Source organism: Enhydra lutris, unplaced genomic scaffold (assembly GCF_002288905.1).
Source record: "Enhydra lutris kenyoni isolate GAN:26980312 unplaced genomic scaffold, ASM228890v2 scaffoldscaffold77, whole genome shotgun sequence".
In the NCBI taxonomy this organism is placed as follows: Eukaryota; Metazoa; Chordata; class Mammalia; order Carnivora; family Mustelidae; genus Enhydra; species Enhydra lutris.
In genome coordinates this window covers 5,929,758-5,940,092 of record NW_019154161.1, presented here as the reverse complement: position 1 = coordinate 5,940,092, position 10,335 = coordinate 5,929,758, and the positions used below count along the sequence as shown (strand labels likewise).

At 51.7% G+C, this 10,335-nt stretch overlaps 1 protein-coding gene across 1 annotated transcript in view; it reads left to right on the top strand.

Annotated features, from left to right (window-relative positions):
* The window catches only part of LOC111160796 (Cbl proto-oncogene C), a 15,822-nt gene that overhangs the window by 543 nt on the left and 4,944 nt on the right, over nt 1-10,335 (top strand). Inside the window, exons 2-7 of the mRNA XM_022524146.1 lie at nt 3,419-3,565; nt 3,832-3,988; nt 4,230-4,351; nt 5,750-5,887; nt 8,525-8,612; nt 9,309-9,440. Coding sequence (XP_022379854.1) covers nt 3,419-3,565; nt 3,832-3,988; nt 4,230-4,351; nt 5,750-5,887; nt 8,525-8,612; nt 9,309-9,440 — 784 coding nt within the window. The remainder of the gene's footprint in view (nt 1-3,418; nt 3,566-3,831; nt 3,989-4,229; nt 4,352-5,749; nt 5,888-8,524; nt 8,613-9,308; nt 9,441-10,335) is intronic.

Genomic DNA, 10,335 nt, shown 5'->3' with positions numbered 1-10,335 from the left:
CTCCTCCCTCAGACCCAGGAGTCCAAGTCCCCAGCCTCTCCTCCCTCAGACCCAGGAGTCCAAGTCCCCAGCCTCTCCTCCCTCAGACTCAGGGGTCCAAGTCCCAAGCCCCGTTCCCTGAGAACCTGTAAAACCAAACAACCCAGTTTTTTCTTTCTTTGGACACCTATGCCCTCAGTTCCCCATTTCCCCTCTTTCTTGGCATCCAGCATCCCGCTTCACATTGCCCCACTCTCCCAGAGGCCTAGACACACATCCTGGGAATGTGGGGTCCCCAGGGAGCTTCTTGCATGAGGAGGGATGGACTGACATTTCCATCACTGCCCCTGCCTAGGGGGACACACAGGGCCCCCCGGTCTTGGTTTGTGAGGAACACCTAGCTCAGGACCCAGGGCTTATCTGTAGCTCCCCCTACCTCTTCTGAACTCTGGGGAAGGGGCTGCTGAGTGACAGGAGCAGGTGAGGTCTGGGCTCTAGAGCCCAGCTCAAAACAAGGTCCGGACCAGCAGCTCTCAACCCTGTCAGGCAAATACTTTTGTCTCCTCAAATTCATCCTGAAATGAAATGCATAGGTTAGGGGCACCTGGGTGGCTCAGCCGGTTAAGTGTCTGCCTTCAGCTCAGGTCATGATCCCCGGGTCCTGGGATCGAGCCCCGCATCAGGCTCCCTGCTTGGCGGGGAGACAGCTTCTCCCTCTCCCATGCCCCCTGCTTGTGTTCCCTCTTTCTCTCTCTCTGTAAAATAAATAAATAAAATCTTTTTTTAAAAGTGCATAGATTAAACTATGCATAATTTTTTTAAAAATCACTATAATACCCAAGGGGCGCCTGGGTGGCTCAGTGGGTTAAAGCCTCTGCCTTCGGCTCAGGTCATGATCCCAGGGTCCTGGGATGGAGTCCCGCATGGGGCTCTCTGTTCCGTGGGGAGCCTGCTTCCTTCTCTCTCTCGCTGCCTGCCTCTCTGCCTACTTGTGATCTCTCTCCATCAAATAAATAAATAAATAAATCTTTAAAAAAAAATCACTATAATACCCAAACTGTATTATAGGGGATGATTAAAAAAAAAAAAAAAAGAATGCCCTTCATAGTAACGTTATCTGTGTTTCAAATGAAAATGCCAGGACACGGGGCGCCTGGTTGGCTCAGTGGGTTAAGCCTCTGCCTTCAGCTCCCGTCATGATCCCAGGGTCCTGGGATCGAGCCCCGCATCGGGCTCTCTGCTCGGCGGGGAGCCTGCTTCCCTCTCTCTCTCTCTGCCTGCCTCTCTGCCTACCTGTGATCTCTGTCTGTCAAATAAATAAATAAAATCTTAAAAAAAAAATGCCAGGACACGATTATAATTATTCTGGGAAGCAGAATGGGCTAGTCAGACATTGGCACCTCTAGGGAGAATCCCTATGTCACTGAACCAGTCTCCCTTCCCTATAGAGGATCGTCGAATTTCTGTAAAAATAAAGTAAAAATTTAAGATGTGCAGAAAATGCTTTTGTAAAATGGAATTGGGTTTTAGATTTAGATCATTTAAAATAGACTCTCCACTTTAATGGATGCCTGATGGGACATTGGAAAGTGGAGTGAGATGTGGGCAAATTTTGCTACAGGGGACTGTCTGTCCCCCACAATTTAGCCTCCCTACCGTAATGGCTATGTCAAGTAAATTTCTCAAAGCTCCTTAGAAAGGTGGTATAACTCCACTGAGAATCACTGTTCTAGAAACTAGGAAGCATAGGGGCTTAGTGAGTGTCTGAGTTGAGTGTTCTAGTTACTAGGGTTCTAGCAACTCTCTCAAGAAGATTCTAGAACACCACTCCCCACTAAAAATCTAATGCAACCCACATATGTAATCTTTTATTTTCCAGTAGACATATTACAGAAAGATGTTTTTTTAAGATTTTATTTTTAAATAATCTCTACACCCGGGGCGCCTGGGTGGCTCAGTAGGTTAAAGCCTCTGCCTTCGGCTCAGGTCATGATCCCAGAGTCCTGGGATCGAGCCCCACATCCGGCTCTGATCTGTAGGGAGCTGCTTTCTCCTCTCTCTCTCTCTCTCTGCCTGACTCTCTGCCTACTTGTGATCTCTGTCAAATAAATAAATAAAATCTTTCAAAAAAAAAAATCTCTACACCCAACATGGAGCTCAAACTCACACCCCCAAGATCAGGAGTCACCTGCTCTACCAATTGAACCAGCCGGAGGCCCCAAGAAAGATTTTTTTTAACAGGTGCATTGAGTTTTGATAACATTCCCTTAACTCACACTATCCAAAATATTATCTCAACTTGTAATCAGTATAAAGCAATAATTAATAAGATAGTTCACATTTTCTTTTTCCAAAATCTGGGGCACCTGGGTGGCTCAGTCAGTTAAGCATCTGTCTTCAGCTTAGGTCATGATCCCAAGGTCCTGAGATCGAGCCCTGCATTAGCTCCTTGCTCAGCGGGGAGCCTGCTTCTCCCTCTCCCTCTGCCCTGCTCATGTGCTTTCTCTCTGTCTTTCTCTCATGCTCACTCTCTCTCTGAAATAAATAATAAAATCTTTAATTTTTTTTATTAAAGAGGAGAGACCCCTCTTTTTAAAAAAGAAAAAAAGATTATCTATTTATTTTATTTAGTTGAAAGAAAGAGACTGAGATAGAGCACAGGCAGGGAGAAGAGGGAGAAGCAGGCTCCCTGCTGAGCAGGGAGCCCCACACATGGGACTCAATCCTAGGACTCTGGGATCATGACCTGAGCTGAAGGCAGATGCTTAACCAACTGAGCCACCCAGGCACCCCTAAATAAAATCTTTAAAAATAATAATAATAATAAAGCCAATAGTAAAAAATGAATGTGCACTGAGTGCCGGCCGCACGTCAGGTACGCTGGGCATTCTCTGCTGCCCCTCTGAGACAGGGGCTGCACTTATACCCATTTCACAGTTGGGGAAACTGACATAAGGGGGAATAAAGGAACCTCCCCCAAAATGCTGCAGCTAAATGTCAGAGCTACCCTTTTCTGCACCCCCATCCTGACCCATACCCCAGGGGGGCCACTGGCAGGAGAAGGCACAGGGGTCCACCCCCCCAGGGCTGCTTAAACCAAGAAGGTTCCCAGCGCAACCTGCTCTCAGACTGCTCCCAATGCCCTAGGCTCTCATGGGCTCCACCTCTGACAAGGCACCCCTGGGGGGCAGCAGGTGGAGGCTGGGGTCTGTTTGCTGGAGGATGACTGGGATCCTGGGCAGTGCCTCCCTTTCCTTCATGGGTAAGGAAACAGAGGTTCTCAGATGGGAGGTGTCGGCACTGCCATAGGCCATCTTGGAATCAACTTTTTGGTTACAGAGTCTGGGGGCCTGGTGCCTGTGGGTCTTTCCCACAGTGGGTGCGGGTGTCGGTGGGAGGCCCAAAGTCCAGTCCAGGCCCTCAGAGCCCATCCCCACAGGCGACAGCTGGCCAAGCTGGCCCTCATCTTCAGTTACATGCACGCGGAACTGGGTGCACTCTTCCCCAAGGGAGAGTACTGTGGGCACACCTACCAGCCCACCAAGGCGCAGGCCCATGCCTTCTGGAGGGAGCACTGTGGAGCCCGGTGAGTTAGCACCTGTCCCTGGGGCCCCTTAGTTCCAGCGCCTCATCCTGTCCCTGCCCTAGGGGACCCAGGAGTCCTCGCCCCCAGCTGCCTCTTCCCTCAGACCCAGGAGTCCAGCCCCCAGCCACCTACTCCCTCAGACCCAGCAGTCTAGACCCCCACCCGCCTCCTCCCTCAGACCCAGCAGTCCAGGCCCCCAGCCACCTCCTCCTCAGAGGCCTTCCCATCCAGGTTCCTCCGCTGCATACCCCACCCCCTCCATCCAGGTGTGTGCTGCCCTGGGCTGAGTTTGAGTCACTCTTGTGCACCTGCCACCCAGTGGAATCAGGCTCCACGGCCCTGGCCTTGCGCTCCACCATTAACCTCACCTGCAGTGGCCACGTGTCCATCTTCGAGTTTGACATCTTCACCAGGCTCTTCCAGGTCAGCAAAGGCCAAGGCTGGAAGCCCAGACTCTTGGGTCCTGGGGGAAGGAGAGGTTGGTGAGGGAAGAGGGGCTGGGATCCCAGACCTGTGGTTCCTGGGAAAGGGAGGATCTGGAGTCTTCTGTATCAGATTCCTGAGGCCCGCCCCAGGTGAAAGCAAGGTGACTGAGACTCCGGGAGGCATGAGAGGTGGGCGGCTTCCTCGGCCCCTCCCTGACCCACATGCCTCCCCGCTCCAGCCGTGGCCAACACTCCTCAGGAACTGGCAGCTCCTGGCAGTCAACCACCCGGGCTACATGGCCTTCCTCACATATGATGAGGTCCAAGAGCGTCTGCAGACCTGCAGAGACAAGCCAGGCAGGTAAAAGGGCTGGGCCTCAGGAGGAGGAGGCTGCTGGGGGCTCCAGGGTCTGGATCCTGGGCTGGGGTGTTGGGGAGCCCAGCCAGCCTTTGGGGAGTAAGAACTGAAGGGCTGAAGAACCTGGGACCCCAGACTGCTAAGCACTGAGAGGTAAGATGCTGAGTGCCTCATCTCCTGGAACCTCCCAGGAGCCTAATGATCTTGGGCAGTGCTCAACATGCACCACCTTTCGACGTGCATTCTTCTGACACTCTCACAATACACCTTCTCACAATCCAGCAGCTAAAGGAACAATACCGGGGCCGGGGGGCTGAAGACCCTGCCCCAGGATAATATCCATTTCTGATGAGTCAGAGCTCATATTGTACCGTCTGTCAAAAAAAATTTTTAAGGGGCGCCTGGGTGGCTCAGTGGGTTAAAGCCTCTGCCTTCGGCTTGGGTCATGATCCCAGGGTCCTGGGATCAGGCCCCATGTTGGACTCTCTGCTTGGTGGGAAGCCTGCTTCCCACTCTCTCTCTCTGCCTGCCTCTCTGCCTACTTGTGATCTCTGTCAAATAAATAAAATCTTTAAAAAAATTTTTTTTTATATGACCCCCCCCCACACACACACACTTGCTGGAGTAGGAGACTGAGATCCAAACACCTGAGTGCTTAAAAGATTTCAAGCCAGGAAACTTGAGCTGTTGGGTCCTCCCAGAGGGCTAAGGATTGAGGGACTGAGCTACCTGGAACACCTGGATGTTGAGGGAATAGGTCACATTCATGAGTCTTGCAAAGCTGACTCCAGTAATGCCAAGTATGTTAGCACTCTCCCAGTTAAACTTCATGCTGGTTTAAAGGGAAAGGAAAAGGGATGGATAAATTCTCATGATTGAAAAGACCAGATGTGGGGTTTCAGGCACAGCTGGATCTAGGTGCTCAAATGCTGTTGTCAGGAATCAGTGTCTTCCCTGTGTCTACTTCTCTCTGTGTTTGCTTCATTCTCAGACATGGTCTCTCCTTATGGTGGCAAAAGGTTTCTAGAAGCCCCAGCTGTACACTCTACCAGCTTAGAAACCTCTGTAGGAATAGGGTAACTTGCTCCTGATACTTCTAGCAAAAAAAATCTCAGTGGTTACTATGGTCAGGGGTCCTAAAAAAGTCACTGATTGGCCAAGATAAAAACAACCTTGTCTGAGCCCCAGTGAAGGAGGAGGAAGAGACAAGCAGGTAAAGCAGAGGGTAATTCCCTATAGTGGAGGACAAGAATTTTAATGCTCGATGAAAAAGTGGGAAGCTAGATTATAAAGGACAAAGACTTAGATACCTGGATCTCCAACAGAATGGGCAGCTGGGAAGTCCCCAGTGGGACAGCAGTGACCACTCCCTCACCCCATCCTACCAACCTCTTCCTCCAGTTACATCTTCCGGCCCAGCTGCACTCGCCTGGGTCAATGGGCCATTGGATACGTGAGCTCAGATGGCAGCATCCTGCAGACCATCCCTCTCAACAAACCCCTGTTCCAGGCACTCCTGGATGGACAAAAAGAAGGCTTGTGAGTCGCCATCCTGGCAGGGGGAGGGTGTCCGCAGAATGTGCTTGGAAAAGTAGCTTGTGTTGCTGATCCCTCAGCGCCCAGGTCGCAGGGCAGACATTGAACGTTTGCAATACTACGTTGTTCCAGTAGGCGGCAGACGAGGGTCTTGAGGAAGGGGAGCTATTTCTTTCTTTCTTTTTTTTTTTTTTTTTAAGATTTTATTTGTTTTAGAAGCAGAGAGAGAGAGAAAGCGCGAGCTCGAGCTCGAGTGGAGCCCGACCCAGGCCTTGATCTCAAAACCCTGAGGTCATGACGTGAGCTGAAATCAAGAGTCTGAAACCAAACCAGCTGAGCCACCCAGGCGCCCCCAGGGCACCTTTTCTGGTTCACGGAAAGCTGCCATGGGCACTAGCAAGTGGCTGCAAGGAGTGTGTGGGAGCCGACCCCACTGGCTCTGTTCCTGGGAATTCTGCTGAAAATCTTTGGCTTCTAGATACCCCTATCCTGTTCTAGAATCTAGACCGTTGAAGGAGAAAGAACTGGGCAGGTGTTTTCAACCTCCAGCCTTGGCTGCCCCCCAGCTCCTTTTTCAGAAGCTGCCCTGGGTCGGAGGGGAGCGGAAAAAGGTGGTGGGCTTCCTGGGTCTCTCCCTGAACCTTTAGCCAGAGCTTTCTTACCAGGCGTACCAAAATGATACGATGTGAGACAGTTAGATATGCGGTCCGTTCTCTTGTTGTTGTTAATGGTAGTTCTGTAAAGTCCCCACGTACACTGATTTATAGAACACTGAGCCACGGCTTATGGGGCAAATACAGGTGTAGTTTCCCGCAAGATTCTGGTCCCGTATATTATTTTTAATTTTAAGTAGGCTGCACTGCCAGTGTGGGGCTTGAAATCATGACCCCGAGATCTAGACCCCAAGCTCTACGGACTGCACCAGCCAGGCGTCCCATCTGGTCACATTTTTGTCAACCAGTTGCTACCTTATTGGTAACCAGTAGCAACCTTTATGTGTTTTTCTGCCTAAAGACACCTTATTTAATGTGTAGTCCATGCTTCGACAGTGAGGTCAAGTCTAAATAAAGCTCATCCGACACGTGTATATTCCCTATGAGGCACAGCCCAGCCTTGTGCTTAGGGACGCTGGACAGCACTCAAGCACTGTCTCGGGGACATTTAAAACAGCGAAATCACCAACAAAATGCATAATAATGCAAAAAAAACCATGGCACTAAATGCACTGATAAGGATGCTCGTTTATAGCGTGAGGAACTGAAATGAAAAGGCCGAGTGTCCCCTTCTCCAGCCTCAGCCGGAAACGCATCAGGTGACTCAGGGTTTTGCCATGATGTGCAGTTGGTGAGTGACCACAAGAGTACAATGACTATGGATTTGGGGGTGACAGATGTTAGCAGGGAGACACATCTGCAGAAACGGAATCCAAGAATATTGAGGCTCTGTTGGTTATACTAGTATATCCCGACTTGACAAGCAAGAAAAACTGAGGCACAGAGAGACAGAGCCACTTGCTGGGGTCACACAGCCACTGAGCTCATGGGCTGGGATTTGAGGCCAGGCTCAGATACGGACCTTCACCCACCACAGTGTCTTGAGTTCCAGGTCAGACTTCATTGGAGAAAAGAGATTCTAGAAATGAAATGAATATGAACGTCATCAGTCTGGCTTAACCCATTCCTCTGCCCCATGCTGCCCAGCACACAGACCACACTACCCATTATAAAGATGGACAGATCAAGGAGAGAGGCGAAGAGACTCCAAGCACTTTCTATCATACAGTGAAGTGGCTTGTGGGGTCTAAAGCTGATCATAACAGTTCTCTCTTTGGATGTGTTTAGGTGTGGAGGAAGCATTTTATGGCCGCCAGCAATCTTTGCCCCGCCCCCCCCCTTCCCAGGCATGATTGTGTCCATTTTACAGAAAGGAAAACTGAGTGCAGGGAGGTAGAGCTGCCCAGCGCAGGACACACAGTGTGTTTGTGGGAGAGCTCTACCTGGCTGGCCGGGCAGACCCATCAGGCTCAGGGGACCCGTGGCGCCACTGTAGGGTACAGTTGTGACCCAGAGGGTGCACAGCCCAGTTCTCAGACCTTGCCCACGGCCCTCCAGGCCCTGCTGTGTGGCCTTGAGCTGTTACCTTTCCTGCAGTGAACTTCCATAACTATATGTGAAGTGAGGAGTGTAGACAGTGTAGAAGGGTCCTTCTGATTTGCTAATCCAAGGCTAGGATCTGGTTGCTCTAGCAATGCATGACCTAAGACGCTCCTATATTTGGAGCCGAACACTCAAGGACGGGGGCTCTCTGGGAGGGTGAAGACTGGGGTTTCCTGGTTTCTCAGTTTCCTGGTTCCTGTTGACCTGATTTGTGTTTCCAGACCTTGGGACACTTAGGTCTAATGTGCCTTTTCTGGGGGGCTCTGAGGGGATACGGCCCTGCCCTGGGATCCGAGGAGATACCACTTGCCCTGGAAAGTCCCAATGGGAGGAGAGGGAAGGGAAGAGATTCCTAGGCCAATGATAGGTTTGGGAGAGATGCTCCTCCAGGGGCCGTGGGCCTATGGCAGAGTCCGGGGAGCCCTTGCTTCTTTGGGTGGGGAATGTTAGATGTCCCTCAGTACCCCCTCTTCCCTTCGCCCAGCTACCTCTACCCAGATGGGAAGAACCACAACCCAGACCTGACTGAGCTCTACCAGACGAAACCCCATCCCTACATCCATGTGTCAGAGGTGAGGTCGCGCCCTCTGCCTCCCATCGCCCCACCCCTGCTTCCTGCCCCACCCCTCACCCCCTCACTGTGCCTTGATTCCTGAATTCTCTCCCACAGAGTCAGGCCTAGAATCCCAGAGGCCTTGGGTATGTGTGCTGGTGCGGTGGCCATGTGAGCTGGGTTAAATCACTTGGCCCCTCTCTCTGCCTCTGTTCCTTCTCTGGAAACTACGGCTCCTCCTGCCTCCTCCCCAGGGGTTTTTGCTGAGATTAAACCAGGAAATGATACCGCTGAGGTTCTTGGAATGGCTGATGCACTTGAGCTTCCCCCGATGACAGCCCCTGTATAGCTTCCAGTCTTCACAGCCACCCCATGGGTGAGAGAAATGCCAAGTGAAACCTTTTGGCATAAGTATATCCCACACACTATCTGGGATATACTTAGACCTTAAAAAATTCCACTTCATTTATCCAGAAATCAGCTTTAACAGGGCATGCTATATTTTTAGTTGCTAAATCTGGCAACCCTGAGTGTAGACCACCCTGGAGACAGAGGCCCACAACAAGGTATAAGGAGGAGGCTGCTGGATACACAACCTTGAACTTTGGAGGGCTCAGGGCTGGCACAAAAGTTTGGGACTTTCTTCCTGTGGCCTGACTTGGATCCCCATGGCTGACAGGCCCCTTGTCATCCTCCCCATCTTCTCGCCTGCTAGGAGCAGCTGCAGCTCTACTGGGCCATGGACTCCACGTTCGAGCTCTGTAAGATCTGTGCGGAGAGTGACAAGGATGTGAAAATCGAGCCCTGTGGGCACCTGCTCTGTAGCCGCTGTCTGGCCGCCTGGCAGGTGGGTCTGACCACCCTGCCATCCTGCCCATTCTCCCCCCACTTTACGGCACAAGTCCCTCCTAGAGGATCACCCACATAGGGCAATGCTTATGGATCAGATGGGGAAACTGAGGCCCAGGGAGAGCAGAGATGTGCTCAGGGTCCCTCAAGAGTGATGAGCAGGAGCCCAACTCTCTCTGTGCCTCTGTCTCCATCTTGCTCTGTGTCTCTCACCTCCGCTCCTCCTTCTCCGGCTGCATTATTATCCGTGGAAAGGGCTCCTTCTTCCCTGTTCCTTGGCTGGGCGATCTGGGGCTAGTGGCCTCCCCTCTCTGAGCCTTAGGCTCCACCCCTGGAGAACGGGGCTAACAGTAGCCAACCTCCCAAGGGCTATAGTGAGGATCCAAGCCCACAAAACCCTCTGCAAAGGCCCTCTGGGAAGCCGGGGCTCTTGACCCCTAGGTAGTATAGGACCTGACATTAATATTTTTTTTTTAAAGATTTTCTTTATTTGAGAGAGGGAGAGAGCATGAGAGGGGAGAAGGTCAAAGGGAGAAGCAGACTCCCCATACGCGGGACTCAATCCCAGGACTCCGGGATCATGACCTGAGCTGAAGTCAGTCGCTTAACCAACTGAGCCACCCAGGCACCCTGGGTTTTTGATGGTAATGGAGGTGTTGGACAAGTATCTGATGGCTGAGGCACGCGTTCCAAAGACTTTCATCTTGGATACACATATTGCCGGCTGTAGGATGCCGCTGCTGGCAAAATCCGATAAGGAACCAGGCCACCCAGCTCATGAAGTCCCCCGTTTAGAAAGCCCAGGGGAGGGGCGCCTGGGTGGCTCAGTGGGTTAAAGCCTCTGCCTTCGGCTCAGGTCATGATCCCAGGGTCCTGGGATCGAGCCCCGCATC